At 52.0% G+C, this 15728-nt stretch overlaps 1 protein-coding gene across 7 annotated transcripts in view; it reads left to right on the forward strand.

Moving 5' to 3' along the window:
• LOC116945127 (receptor-type tyrosine-protein phosphatase kappa-like) overlaps window positions 1-15728 on the forward strand; it is a 249301-nt gene that overhangs the window by 162587 nt on the left and 70986 nt on the right. For all 7 annotated transcript variants that reach the window (XM_032959269.2, XM_032959268.2, XM_032959279.2 and 4 more), the window contains 4 exons: window positions 8965-9530; window positions 10398-10485; window positions 11448-11524; window positions 12713-12749. In XM_032959269.2, coding sequence (XP_032815160.2) covers window positions 8965-9530; window positions 10398-10485; window positions 11448-11524; window positions 12713-12749 — 768 coding nt within the window. The remainder of the gene's footprint in view (window positions 1-8964; window positions 9531-10397; window positions 10486-11447; window positions 11525-12712; window positions 12750-15728) is intronic.

Below are 15728 nucleotides of genomic sequence, written 5' to 3' on the forward strand. Positions count from 1 at the left end.
CATAGACGCCGATTGTGTTGAGGATGGAGTGTGCGAGTACAGCCAGCGCACGAGCGGTGGGCTCCACACCGATTCGGTAGCCACTGTAGATTTGACGACCGCAGAGCAGTGGTGCTCCTCTTGTCTGTTACAGAGTGGGGGGGGGGGTGCACGAACTTCGTAGGTCCCGTCCGTAATTCACCCGGTAACCACCGGCAACCATTCGCTCGTGGAGCACCTCAAATTAGCGCAGTGCGCTGGGTCCCCAGGGCACAGCTTTCACGAGCGACAGCTCCCGTCACGAACGATCTTGTAGGAAGAACGCACAGACGAGGCTTGTGAAAGAGAGTGTAAAGTTCGTTGGGGTGCAGCTGCGGTGAAGGGCTCTGGTATCGAGGCAAGAGAGGTTGTGTCACTACGAATGTTCAACCGTGAAATGTTCAATCTCCCCTTCCGAGCGCCCCGCGTCGGGGTACCACGCAACAAAAGTCGTCTTATCGAGTAATGTCAGCCGCAGCGGTGGCTAACGTCGGCGCAAGGAGAGAAGAAAGGGGACCGCGGTTTCGCGTGCAATTAATTTTGTATTGAGCCCCGAGCGCCGTCGAGCTGGGGACTGTAGTTTGGCGTTAAACTGAGAGAGACGCTTCGGTGCAGCGGGCTCAGTGCACACACACTCACACACACTCACTCACACACACTCAAACACACTCACACACACTCACACACACACTCACACACACTCACTCACACACACTCACACACTCACACACACTCACACACACACTCACACACACTCACACACACACTCACACACACTCACACAACAACAACAACAACAACCGCCATTCGCCACTAAGTGGCGGTGACGTCACCACGACACTTGTGCCAGGCTATGTGCACCCTGAGGCCACGTGAAGTGTCGAACGCCCGCTGGCAGGAGGTCACGGGGCAGACCCAGGTGCCACGGGTCGACTGACTGAGATGACTGGCTGATGCACCACCTGTGCCCCCTACTGTGCCAACCTGCTGTGCTTTAGCCACCCGGCGCTCCGCTCGTTGTTCTGAGCGTCGCTCCTCCACCCTCCGTTGTTGTTGGAGGGCGACTGCCTCCAACTGCCGAGTAGCATCCTTCACGAGCCTCCTCCACAGAGGCCGATCTTGACACCGCTGGTACCAGTCATCGGCAAGTCCACTCAGCTCCACGTCCTCCTGTACCACATCACTCCATCTCTTCTCTAGCCCGTGCCGCGCCCGCTTAGCCCCCTCAATCCGGCCAAACAAAAGCTGTTTCGGCATGCGGTGGCTGGGCATGCGGGCTACATGACCCAGCCATCGCAGCCTTGCCTGCCGGAGGAGCTCATCGATGGGACCCTGCCCAGATCTTTCAAGGATTTGTGAGCTCCTCACACAATCCAGTCTGGTTAAACCCAGGATGGATCGTAGGCAGGCCAGCCTAAATGTTTCTAACCGGCGAAGATGTTCCATTAGGGGGGTCCACGTTTCGCAAGCGTAGAGAAGGGAGGGAATGACCGTGGCCGAGAAGACCTGAAGCTTAGTGCGGAGCGACAGACCAGGTAGCTTCCACACAGCGTTACGCAACCGATGAAAAGATATTGCCGCTCGACTGATTCGGAGTGAGACCTCTGCTGTTAAACTGGAGCCAGTCATATGCACACTGGCCAGGTATGGGAAACTCTCCACTCTCTCCACAACTGCCCCATCACCGATTGGGAGTTGTGGGGGTGGAGTGTCCGATGGTACAAAATACCCAGGCAGGTGCTTAGTTTTGGTGGGGCTGATGGTAAGGCCCCACCTCTTAGTGGCACGCTCCAGTCTCAGCAGCAGCGTCTCCAACACCTCCTCTGACTGAGCAGCTATTACCAAATCATCAGCATACATAACGTGGTTGAGCAATAGGGAGCCATCCCTTGACCGCACCCGGCATCGATCAGCCTCCCATTATATCTGTACCATATGGAGATTCCCCTGGTACAGCTATTGAAGGCTTCACGAACTACGTGGTCAAAATAGATGTTAAATAATGTGGGAGCCAGAGAACATCCCTGTCGCACCCCAAGGTGTACAGGGAATGGCTCTGACTCCCGGCCACGTAGTTTTACCCGGGCCCGCTCACCATCATGAAGGTCCTTAATGATCGTGAGCAGAGGGTCAGGTACTCCAAAAGCACGAAGAACGACCCAGAGCCCAGGCCTACTGATGGTATCATAGGCCTTGACCAGGTCAATAAAGCAGAGATGTAGGTCTTGTTGGAATTCCCTACACCTCTGCTGTAGCAGACGGACAGAAAATATGGCATCTGTGCAGGACCGCCCTTTCCTGAAACCGCATTGGGGCTCCGCAAGCCTCTCCTCAGCGTGCCTGGCAAGGCGATGCTGAATAATACTTGCCAGGACCTTTCCCGGCACACACACTCACTCACACACACTCACACACACTCACACACACACACTCACACCCACTCAAACACACTCACACTCACTCACACACACTCACACACTCACACACTCACACCCACTCACACACACTCACACACACTGACACACACACTCACACACAGAGAGAGATGGAGTGAGACGAGAGAAGCCTGGACAAAATGAAGCCGGAGTGAGATGAGACGAGACGTACTGGTGAGACGGAATCTTCGTGAAACGAGAGAGATAAAGACAAGAGACAGAGAGCTGCTGAGACGAGAAGAGAGCTGGAGATATCATAGGGTCAGAGAGTTTAAGTAGTTTCGTTATATTGTCTTTTTATGTTCATTAGGATCTGAATTTAAGCTGATGTTTCATGCACCCTTTGATTTTCTTGAGCTCAGGTCTTCCTGAGCTGTTTGGGGCCCCCTCAGGTTTTCTTTGCAAAACGCAAGCAGGGCCCACCGATAACCCCGCACAGCGACTTGCGCAGATCTCTTCAGAATATGTTTTAAAAGCAATTGGCTCGCGCCCAATCAATATTGTGGTGGAATCTTGAAGGCAAATTCCTGTTATGCTTCCAGCAAGCAGCTGCTGGCTAAGCCCTCTTTGTGCTTGAGGTGCAACACTCACTTTCGCTATCCCTCTGGAATTGGCAAAATTCTGGTGGTGAAATGGGATCAATTAGGAGATGGATTTGGATTCCAATTTGATTTGAGGCCAGCTTCATTGGCTTGTGATTTGATTTGGGGGCCCGGGCTTTTGAGAGCAGGTGCATTAGGAGGAGCGGGTTAATGCGATTCGTTATTACACCGTTGTCACGAGCCTGACGGGCACACCACGGAATCCCGGTCGGTAGCACGCGCCGCCGCATTCTCCATAATTGACCAAGATTGCGGTGAAGACCACTCCCACCGTAGCACGCTACGAACGCCGTCGTGTGTTTTGTTTGTGAATCCGAGTGCACTGCACATACTAAATGTGTCTGTTCGGTTTCTATTCACTGGCTCACTCGCCAACGCATTCGACAGCAACAATGTATACGGCGTCTCAATGCAGCCGCATCTCAACACGCTTTACACAATTGTAGACTACATGAGGGTAGGTGGGGGGGGAAGGCATTCAGTGCTTTGAATGGAGACAGAAAAGTTCATGTATGGCCAGGTGAGGGACCATTGAGACTGCGAGTCTCTTTTTTTATAGCGATCTGTCTTACTGAAGCGGAAAAATCCAATATTATATTCGAGCAAAACCCAAGTCTACATGTGCAAGTTCCAAAAGTGAACGTTTAATTTGGACGTAGTATCACCGTGTGACAAAATCAGAAATTATTAACAAGATCAGGACCGGTTGAGTTGGAAGGCAACGTTGAATCCAAGGGCAGCTTCTCAACAAGGATCCGTACCTTTGTTACTACAGAGATGTACCTCGTAGTCATTTAAAAACCACACACGCACACGCACACTCGTGGAGCTTAACCATGGAGAAACCATCGCCATGGGCGGAGATTAACAATTATCCACGAATTGCGGGATGAGAGTCCGCTCTTGATTGCCTGCTGGGTCTTGATGTCCCTCGTGCTGAGTTGACACCGAGGCAAAACTGCTGCAGGGCAATATGAGATGCCGGCAATAAACGCTCGTGCTGGCTCGGCCTTCGCGGAAGGCTGCGTGTGGCGGTCGACGTCGTGATGCGGTGGCCGCTGCGTGCTCAATCGTTGCTGGGCGACGTGCTGCGAGCTTCCCATGGACGGACGCCGAGTCCCAAAGAGCGGCGTAGCTATGGAGGAGCGCCGGCGCTTGCTTGCCCTCCGCACGAACTACATTTTCATCTTGCACGTGATATTCCCATCCTCAACGACATTTCCTCGCTCGACCTCCATAAAGTGGCACAACTATTGAGTGTGCAGGCGGTGCAACTGTACGAGGGCCCTGTGAGCCGCAGGTTGCCCAGGCACTTGGCAGGGAAGACAGATAAAAATTGGACAGGGATAGGCAACGTATTAACCCTTTCCAATCAGTTTTTTCCTTCCGATTCCAAATGGATTCGGAAGAAAATTTAAAATTAAATAACTTCATTGGTACCGAGGCTCCCACAAAACCATGCGGGAGGGCGTGTGGCACAGTTTGGCACCAGTTATCGCAGAGTGCAGTCGTTTCGCTGCAGATCTCCGCAGTGAGTACAATGTCTTTAAAAACAGTAGCGCTATGCCTCTAAAAATAAACTTCATGCTAACAGCTCGCGCGTTCCGAGATTCAGCGGTGAACGTGGACCCACCCTCCAAGACGTCTCTGAACGGGAAATGTTTCATTGCACCGGGGCCGACGCGAGCCCCCGCTGCACCGCCGGTTCCACAATGGTCGAATGTCGCGTCCCTCGGCGACGTGGGTCGCGTGCACTCGCGTAGACGCCAGAAACATTCATTGTTGATGCGCAGTTTTACGGGAGCCGCTCGCGTGCCTCGTGCAAATGTTTGGGTCTAAGTGTCGTGTGTTAACTTAGGCACACACTTGTACTTGAAGGCAACACGTTTAATTAACACAATGGGTAACTCTAACAGGATAACAGCATAGGGTGGTGACCACCACGACTAACTAAACTGACACTCGTGGAGAGACAATTGTATATTCGGACCAGGACAGCTAGCTGGCTGTCTGGTCCACGCGTGAAGACCGGAGACCGAGGACCGAGGATGGCGACTTCATTCCCAGAGTTGAACGCCCCGATCCCTCTCGGGATCCCGCTTTTACTCCCCTGGCATGGCCGGCTCTGCCCATGGACATGCCCCCCCTTCTACAACCCTCGTGGGGACTCTGGATCCCCACCACGTGATCCTCTCACCCCCGACTGGGGGCCCCACTGCCCCCCCTCGTCCGGTCACGTGCCCTCCCGGGTTCATCTGCTGTCACGTCCTCACACGACCCCCTTCTCAGCGACAGTACCACCCCTCACTCGGCATTGTCTCTACACCGCAGTGAACCCCTCGAGGCCACTACATTAATGTAGTGAGTTCAACTGAGTCGCAGATGTTGTCTTGGGAGCAACACTATTTATTAAGCAACTTCAACATAACATCACACAATGGACACTCGGGTATCGAATACCCATCTAGCCACGCTATGGCAGAACTAGACACGGTTCGCTATCCTGGCCCGGACCACAAGCTGGGTCCCGGACCGCATGGCTAGAGGCTTCTTCTCCCTGACGTGGATCTTCGTAACACCGGCACACGAAAAACGCCGAGCTCCTCACGGGGCCCTCGTTATATCCCCCTAGGCTGGGGCTGGCTCCGCCCTTCGCCCCGCCCACCTTCCAGATCTTTCGAGCTCTTTCTTGAAGGCTCCCAAGAGCTCTTTTATACCACGTGACCGCCCAGCGGCCCCCGTTCACCGGTGGCCCCCCTCCAATATCATCCGGTCGCGTGTCAGCAGGTCAACCAGCGTATCATGCCCCAACGTAACCTTGGCTGGCTGACGCTCCCTCTCGCTCCCTCACCGGGAGCCCGCACCGCACGCTGCTCGCGGTGCCTCCGCGCTGACCAGCGCTCACCCAAGCCCCACCAGGGCTGGTACTACGCCCAGTAAGCGGGCTACACGTAATGCCAACACATTATCCGCCATGGCTTCGTAAGCCCGGCACCACTCAGTGACAATCACAGTCACTACATGAGTATAAATACTTCAGGGAAATCGTTAATAATGAGAAACCACTCTGGCGACAAGTTCATATTGCCAGCGGAGGAAGTTACGAAGGGAAATGTCGGTCATAATGACTGAGGAAGCCCTTGCGTGGAGAAGGGTAAAACGTTGAGCAACAGAGGCCTCCATTGGGATCGGATGGAAGGGAAGGAATCTGCCAAACTTCTCCAATGTTTACTTTTCAAACCCATACGCTTACTTCTCTTTAGTTATTTACACTTTAAAAAATTACCCTTTGTATAGCATTTGAAATGTAAACAGGTACACTATATATGCAGCACGTACGTTTATTTATTTATTTTCACGACTCACCATTTATAGCGTGTGAATGCTGCTGTCTTTGCCTGCGACTGAATTTCAGTAGCGAGTGGTGGTCAAATGATTTGGTTATTTTGGGAGGTGTCTTAGTGGCATTTCAGACCGGCCGGGTTGCTCGGTGGTAGAGCGAATGTCTCGCAATTGGAAGGTTGCAGGTTCAACTCCTTGTTGGGGAATTGACTAGCCTAAACATCTTTCCTGGGTCGATAAAATCAATCCACCCACCTTTTGGGGAAGCGACCAGTGGTTGTCTTGTAGGTTGACTCACCCCCACCATAGGAATGTGGAATTTCCACCACTGGTTCAAGGCCGTGAATTTTAGATGAGCACCAGTGGACTCGATGCTCTCTAAGCTGGGAAATCACTTGGGCTGAAGACGTGCAATCCCGCGTGGGAGTCGCGCCGCGTGCCGCCCACACGCACCGGGTATAAAACGTGGGTAATTAACTATGCAACGAGCGCCGTTGACGCATCTCCGTGCGGCACCGAGCGTATTCAGCAGACCGCTGTGACAACGGTTGTCCAAAGTGTTCTAATATTACACAGCCGGAAATGAATAATAAATAATATCTCCCCGGTCAGATATGTTTTTGAAGCGTGTTGTCACAGCAGAGAGTGCGCACTGATTAAACACTTCTTCAGGCACGTTGGTAATCGTCGTGTACTTACCGTCGATGACGTGCGCTTCACAAACGTGGTCATTAGCAATGAACACGCAAACACAAAAAAACTGAAGAGTGCGCAGAGAAGCGTGGAGAGATACACAAGAAATGGCCGACAGCTTGGCGAGGCCTTCATCCAGCAGTGGATTGTTCATGGCGGGTGTCGATGAATTGGACATGGGCATGCTTATTATCAGCGGCTATATAATCACTCCATTTCCTCAGAGGAAGTTCTCTCGAATGCATTCTACGCCTTCTCTGCTGCTCCATCATCGTCGTTCTCGATCATCGGCCAATCATCCCTTGTGGCGACTAAATTAAGTACAGCACTTATAATCTTCTAGTTTTTTTTACAAAATGAATCGCTTGGCACCACTCGTGAATGTCCTGGTGTGATTGGCGCGTGCGGCGGCATGGGCGCTGCGCTGAGGATGTTGGGGATGAGCGGCGGCAATGAAAGTCGCGGCACCGGCAGCGCCGGCGCGTTCCTCCCTCCATCAGGCCGAGCGAGAGGCCTCGTGACGTCTCTACATTTCATCCTCCACTTGGTTTTTCGCGAATGGGCGACACCAGGGCTCGCCACTGCGCTTGCCTTAAGAGCCTTCCGTGAATTGCTTTCAAAAGTCAAATATAAACGACACAAGCTTTAGATTGTCACTCATCCCGATTTGATAAATTCATCTAAACGAGGGAAACCATCTGGCAGGAGACGTAGAGAACATCTCTTTTGATTCCCTCTTTAGTATGCGTAAACGGCACGTTTCTGTTCAGCATTCAGCACTCGCCAAACATCTCAAGTATGACTCTCCCGAGTCTTGAGACTAAATCGGGCTCTGGTAGCCCGGCTCTTTGCCTGCATCGCGAGTCAAGTACGTTGCCGGACACAGACCGAGGACAACATCCTGATGTTCTCAAAAGGTTTTGGGGGCATACACTGGAACTACGGCCTTTCTGAATCTACTGCAACCGTCCCAGCCAAACCAGGACGTTGGGCAGATTTAACATAACTTGGTCTGGAAACCAACTTCAGGTCCGGGCATGAGTGCTGCTGGTGTGCGCCTGGGGTGACCTGACCCTTCCTACTGCTGCTTCTTCTGTTGCTTTTGCTGATGCCGCTCATGCTCCTCTTGCTGCTGCTGCGGCTGCTGATGGTCGGTGTTACTGCTGATGCCGCCGATGCTTCTGAGGCAGAGTGCCTTGCTGCATTGACCATGCCATGCGTCATTTTCCAAGCGCAGTAAAACCCCCACAGGTTTTACTGCTCATCTCAGCGGCCGAGCGCAGTGCATCAGAATTATAGCGCAAGGCCACGGACGCGTCCCAAGCTTTTAAATTGCATTGTTTTGTATGCATTTTTATTACCTATTGGCTTTTTATGTTACGTTTAAAGCACCAAATCCTTTTCAATTACGGTATTTCATTAAAAACCTGAATAATTGGCACGTGGCCTTGTCCCCGGCAATGATTGGTGGTGGCCTGTGTGCCACCGCAACGCGTGCAACTCGAGAATGGTCAAAAACGGCCGTGGCAAGGTTAAGTTAAACTGACGTGCGAAGGTCTGCCTTGAGTTTGATCGGTAAGCTCACTAAACAATGCTGCTACAAATCCAAACATACCGCTCGGGCTATTATTATTTAAAAACTATTACAGTGGAAGCTGGATATAATGACACCTTATAGAAACACAGTTATCAGATTAGCAACACAACTTATGATGCGAGCGTCCAGCAAGCGAGCAATTGCAGAGCTCCGTCTTTACGTTTGCCGTGTAAAATGGACGCACGCACATCTCACGCGAACGCGCGCGCACGCACGTACACACGGCATGCACAGCGGCTCCTCTCTCGCGCCGACCGTCGCGCCCCGCTCGTTGCAGACGACAGCCACGCGGGGCTCTCCGACTCGGGCATCCTGCTCGACCCGGGGAGCCACAGCCTCCCGCCCAGCGTCACGTCGAGCGCGCACACGCTGCCGCACGCGGCGCGCGCCGGGCGCCACGCGCCGGGCCCCGAGTCCGCCTACCAAACCGGGAGCCGCGGCAAGGAGCCGGCGTACCGGGGGCCGCAGGTCTCCGGCGAGGCCTCGTACCGCGCGGGGACCGCGCCGGGCGACGCGGCCTACCACGCCGGTGGCCGGGGCCCGGACCCGGCGGCGTACCGGGCGCCGCCGCCGCCCGCCAACGACGCCGCGTACCGCTCGGGGCAGGCGGCCAACGAGGCGGCCTATCGCACCGCGGGCCAGCAGCAGGGCCCGGAGGGGAGCTACCACGCGGGCGGGCGTGCCAAAGATGCCGGCTACCGCCTTGGGCCAGCGCCGGTGCCTGCCGGCGAGCTGATGTACCCGCCGGCGCAGATGCGCACGGCGATCCGCGTGGCCGACTTACTGCAGCACATGAACCAGATGAAGACGACGGAGGGCTGCGGCTTCAAGGAGGAGTACGAGGTCAGAGCCCCGGTGTTTGCATTCTTGTTCTTGCTCGCTCGCCGTGTAACCTTTTTCCCCGTACTCAGAGTCTAATAGGACTTTCATTTGCCTTTGGCGGGCAGCCACATTCACACAGCCACGCCATCACTTCTGTCACTGCCAGAAGGCTCGTTCAGTGACAGAAGTGGCTGAGCTGCTAATGCCCAAGTGTGATCACAGAAGTGACTGTGTGTGTGTGTGTCTCACATGGGTGCCACGATAGCTTTGATGGTTTGTCCGCTGTCGCCACCTGTCCTGGTGTTCCCAAGATCGTATTAAATGTCCAGTTTCTTGTCAATTGCTTAACAACATACCACTCAAGACAATACATTTACATTATCACCATATTATCTAAACTATAAGACGCTCGAAAGTAAGACATACCCCAAGCCTGTGCCCCGGTGTCAATAAAGCGGTACAAATCTGGTCACACACAGCAACCGAATAATGAGACGCATGGGAGACGGGCAGGGGCGGAGCCAGGATTTCAGGCTGGGGTGACATTCAACAAATTTTTATTTCAAGAATGATTAGAGAGTCAGGCTGTTGAACTAGGCGCCATCGGTTGGCGACACGCTCTGACAATGCAGTTGCACGGAGTCCGCCAGACCGAGTGTCGTACACTTATACGCAGAATGTCACCCCTGTCACCCCCCTGGCTCCTCCCCTGGAGACGGGTGCGTCATAATCCGGACGATATGGTCATTCTTCCGGTCCCGTGAGATGTTCGTGTAGCGTTTTGTTTTGGCACTGTGGCGAGGGCGACCGTCCTCCGTGTGCTCCCCCCGCGTTTTGAGCGGCGCCCCGTTAACGCGAGGCCGTGGTGCGTTTGCGGCGTCACCGCAGAGCTTCCTGGACGGGCAGTCGGCGCCCTGGCAGGTTGCCAAGAAGGAGGAGAACCGGGGCAAGAACCGCTACGGCAACATCATCGCCTGTGAGTCCCGGCTGGTGGCGCCGGGAACCCACCGGAGGCCACCCAATGCACTGCTCAGCAGCTGCTTTGTCATTCGTTTACTGAATGGCAACAACAACGACGACGACGGCAAAGTGGCCGGCTCTTATATTAATTAAAACATGAGAAAGTGCACGTGGGTGTGATGCATTTCCACGTGGCTTAGTTGCAAAGTTGATTAGTTTGCGGTAATTGTTCTGGGCCGTCCTACCGCGAGAGGCCGCACGCCATTCCATCATCTGCTGGAATGGCGTGTGGCCTCTCACGTTCATTATAATAATAATGCGATCCCCACAATGTGGCCGCTGAGCATCGTATCGGCCCAGGTATAATTTCCTCCTTTAAAAATTGAATCCTTGAGGGCGATGGGATTGCCAGCGGAGAGACCCTGCGCATCGCTCTCAATCTTCCCAGCTTCCACATCTCACGATGGCGATGCACACGCCTGGTGCCCAGCATTTGTGAGCCAAGGATTAGTGGATCACGTACACATTTGTGAAACTCTCAAACCCCTTGGCCAGGAGATGGGAGTGGGTTCATGATCCCATCTGCTCCCCGTTCAATTCCAGGCTCTTCTCCTCCGCCTATCACTGACTGTCCTTTTATCTTTATAAAATAAATTAATAAATGTAACTCCTTTCCCCAGAGCGGTCATGTCCCACTGCGTGGAACAGCACCTTGAGATCTGCTTGCATTGAGACGGTATATAAATACAAATTGTATTGCCATTGTAAACCCTTGCATGTGTGGGTTTTCTCTGGGTAATCGAGTTTCCTCCCACACAGAACACTCCTCAAAAATTGCATTGGCCAAACATCCGACTGCAGGGCCCTCTTGAAGGGTCTAGAGAGTCACCGAAGCGTGCCTGGATAAATGACTTGCATTACCTTGGATATATCAATGACGCCATGACCCCTCCCCCGTGCTTCTCTTCACTCCCCCAGACGACCACTCCAGGGTGTTGCTGCAGCCCTTGGATGCCAATCCTCACTCCGACTACATCAACGCCAACTTCATCGACGCAAGTTCCTTTCACGTCACGGGCAGCTCACGCGCGTAGAAGACGCGGGAACTGTGACGCGCGCGCGAATCGTTAGCTTGGAAATAGATTGCATCGTCACAGCCCTAACGCCCAGGAGACCCACTGGCATGTTTAACGTCAGTCCCGCTCAAATATTCCTGGAGGCCCGGAGATAGAGGCCCAGGTCGGAATGGCATGCGGGGCCAGCCGCTAATTCAAAGCGGAAAAAAACCATCCCCTCTTTTGTGTGAGGCCTTGGGCAAGTTGCCCATTAAACCTCCAACCTCTCTCGAGGTGACCCTGTGTAACAAACCAAACGACGACGATGATGAAGAGGATATGTTTAGACGATAGCAATATTATCTGAATTTGTATTCCGAGTTAGCCGTAGATTTGTTTTGAATTGTTGTTGACGTAGTACGTTGTAAGGACACGAGTACATCCCTGTGTTCACAACACGCTTGGATAACAGTGTCTTCGCTCATGTAAATCAAATGAAGTGCAACAAATAAACACGAAATGTACATTCCCGCTGAACACCAATTAATACGAATCATGCACGCTTACAAATTCGACTCGTAATTATAAAAGAATTCGCATTTCTCGGAAACAAAGTCATGTAATGACGCGCCAGATAAATTAAATTCCCGTTGAATGCGTGTGTGCACGCGCGTTCTCAAATTTATAAAAAGATCGTAGCGACGACGTCGCATATCCAATTATGTGGATGCTGCCTCGACCGCACTTGCGCCGAGATGCGGGCTCGACTCCCTCCTTCCCCTAAAGCGCCACTTGCCCCCTGAGGCTGCTGTGGGGTGCGCGGGACGCATGTTCCCGCTTTCTCCATTCTCGCTGGCTCGATTCAACTCACAAAAATAATAATAAACCACAATGGTAGCGCTCCTACATGGGAACAAGCGTTCGTGACACTGATGTACGCCGCAGCCGTTTCTGCCTAATCGCTGAACTCTGCTTTATTGTCGCTTCCGCGGGTATCACAATTTGCTTACGTTAAAAAACAGACAAGTAAGCATGTAACCATTATGGTTCGGCACCTTGTGGTGTCAGCGCTGCTAATTGCCCGCGTCTCCCCCCGTGCTGCCGCGTGGGTGCTGGGCGGGATGCTCGTTGCTCGCTCACGCTGCTGCCTCAGTGCTGACTGTGAGGTCTCCGTTTGTCTCTGTTCAGGGCTACCACAGGCCGCGGCAGTACGTCGCAACGCAAGGTACGCGGAAATGATGGCGGCACGAGCCCAGGGTTTTCTCTGCACTTTCTCTTGTTCTTGTTGTCGTCGCCCAGTAACTCCCCACTGCCGGGCGAAGGCCTCCCCAATTCTCTCCCCAATCCACCCTGTCCGGTCGTGACCTCCGACCTCTGTGATGTTGTCTTGCTGCTGCCGCCACTGCCGCCGCTGTTGCCGCTATCTCCTTCCTCTTCTCCTCCCTTCTCTTAGTCTCTGCTCCAACGGAGTTCTTTTAATTTCTTATCTCTCGTCGGCTGCTCTCATAACTAGTGCTGCCCAATTCCACTTGATTTCCGTTGCTTTATCAGCCGCATCATCATCATCATCGGTGAGCCCCGTTCTTTTCATTCTATCTTAATTTCTTAAACTATCTAATTGACTACCTCCTCAAAGTATTTTTTCCATAAATCTTGGGAAAACATGGAGATGTTATTGCAACTGTGAAGTGTTGGGAATCTATACAGCACTTAGCTGTGTTGTGCAATGTTGGACTTGGGCCTTGGAGTGTCAGAAGGCCCGTGTTGTATGCTGCACCGTGCCACGACAAGCAATATGGCGGTCATGAGTGGCACGGCACCTGGGTGTTGTGGTACGAGGTTAACAGTGGCACAGGCGTCTCACGGCAGATGCGTGGCAATCTTCTTCATCGATGGACTATTGAGATTATCCCACGGTGGGACTGCGATCACCAATCTCAAACCACGGGCCGCAGAGTAGTAACGCTACCACCTGCCTCCATCATTTCGCCGGCAGATTTTCAGATATTCACCTGAAGCCATCCACTGGCTGGCTTGTCATCCCTGACATGGACGTGCACTCATATTGCTGATCATCTTTCCACCCGTACTGAAACAGTGGCACAAAGCTTGCCCTACCTTGGGATCGAGGTCACAACAGAGGATTTCCGATTCCCGATCCCCATTCTCCCGTCGCTCCTTCGCCCCCCTCCCCTTGCTCCCCTCCCCAACCTGACAAAAGCCTCGGTCTTTTCACCGCCTATTAACTCGGTCCGTATTTCGGCACACACCGACATAACAAAATGTGTACATTAGGCCGCGGCAAATAACAATTTGCATAATTCGCAGTGCGTGGGTGCGGGGTGGGGACACAATAGAAATCGTTTATAATGAACTGAAAGCTTATCCTCCGTTCCACTCGGTTATAATGAGGTTCTGCCGCAGAGCAGTGCCCTCTCTTAGCAGTCAGGCGGCGTATGCGCGCGGGGTAATTGTATTAAAAGTACCCTGGGCTCCGTTCCCCAACGCTTGCTGAGAGGCGCGGTGTACATAGCAGGCAGCAGCAGCAGCAGCGCTGTAAATTAATGGCCCATTACCTCGTGCTTAATAAACCCCCGACGCGGCTGAAGGCTTCGCGGGCCGCGAGCTCCGGGCGCCGCGCAGGGCAGCGAGCGGCGGTTTTCTCCTCCTCCTCCTCGTCGTCGTCGTTGTTGATGCCACCGCTGCCCCGCGTGTGTTCGTCGTAGAGATTTTGATGAGTGATCAATACCCCATTTTACTTTCGTTTTTGTGTCGTCTGAGATTTATGGCCGTATTGTTCTTGTTAAAAATATAAATAGTAAGTTATTTTAGAAAGGCTTTTTTTTTTTTATTCCGGCATAATTCGAATCCGCTTTGCAAAAAAAATCCGTTTGTCACCCCCCCCCGCCCCCCACTGCGCGTGCTTCCAGATGTATTCAATTAAATAATGGGCGAAGTTCCGTGCACAAATGAGTGTATTTTATGAAATATAATGGCCTGACATTTTACTCACAAATTGTGGGCGGTTGGCATTCGTGCTGCGAATTAATGATTTTTTTACTTTAATTCTATAAAAGGTAGTGACGTACGTCGTGCAACTTGTGATGAGATGACTAACAATGCTGCCGTAATGCGCATTCAACATTTGCAATTTTCATCATACCTCCGTAATGAATGTAATGTTCGTGCGTTCTTTCATTTTCAGCGATTGCTTTTACATTTGTTCCATTGTTTTGAGACAATCCACTGGCTGTGGGTGCAATTTTATTTATTTTTAAATGCATTGTTCCCATTTTTTTTATCCCCAAATAAAAGTATATTTTAGAGCAGCTATCATTCACGCGGAATTTTTGGAGAGTGTATCTTATCAGCAGCTTTGGTTCAATACAAGAAAACTCTGGATTGGTTTTGGCATCCAGTGTCTCATCAGCGGTGTCAGGCTTGCGTCAACCAATGCTGGTGAATGGCCCAAACTTTCTAGGTAAGGATGAATTTCGGAGCCTTCTTTTTTATGTCATTCTAAATTCTTTGAAAAGCCTCTTTAATTGGCACTTTAGTCTGTTTTTAGCCAAAGCAATACTATGTATGTCCAATGAAATCCACTTAATGCACATGACAGTGCCCATACAATGAGGGAAAAAAGTATTTGATCCGCTGCTGATTTTGTACGTTTGCCCACTAACAAAGAACTGATCAGTCTATAATTTTAATGGTAGGGTTATTTGAACAGTGAGAGACAGAATAACAACAAAAAATCCAGAAAAACGCATGTCAAAAATGTTATAAATTGATTTGCATTTTAATGAGGGAAATAAGTATTTGACCCCCTCTCAATCAGAAAGATTTCTGGCTCCCAGGTGTCTTTTATACAGGCAACGAGCTGAGATTAGGAGCACACTCTTAAAGGGAGTGCTCCTACTCTCAGCTTGTTACCTGTATGAAAGACACCTGTCCACAGAAGCAATCAATCAATCAGATTCCAAACTCTCCACCATGGCCAAGACCAAAGAGCTCTCCAAGGATGTCAGGGAGAAGATTGTAGACTTACACAAGGCTGGAATGGGCTTCAAGACCATTGCCAAGCAGCTTGGTTGGTGTGATTATTCGCAAATGGAAGAAACACAAAAGAACTGTCAATCTCCCTCGGCCTGGGGCTCCATGCAAGATCTCACCTCGTGGAGTTGCAATGATCATGAGAACGGTG

This window comes from Petromyzon marinus, chromosome 23 (assembly GCF_048934315.1).
Source record: "Petromyzon marinus isolate PM22_M1 ecotype Great Lakes invasive population chromosome 23, UKy_Petmar_22M1.pri1.0, whole genome shotgun sequence".
Lineage (NCBI taxonomy): Eukaryota > Metazoa > Chordata > Hyperoartia > Petromyzontiformes > Petromyzontidae > Petromyzon > Petromyzon marinus.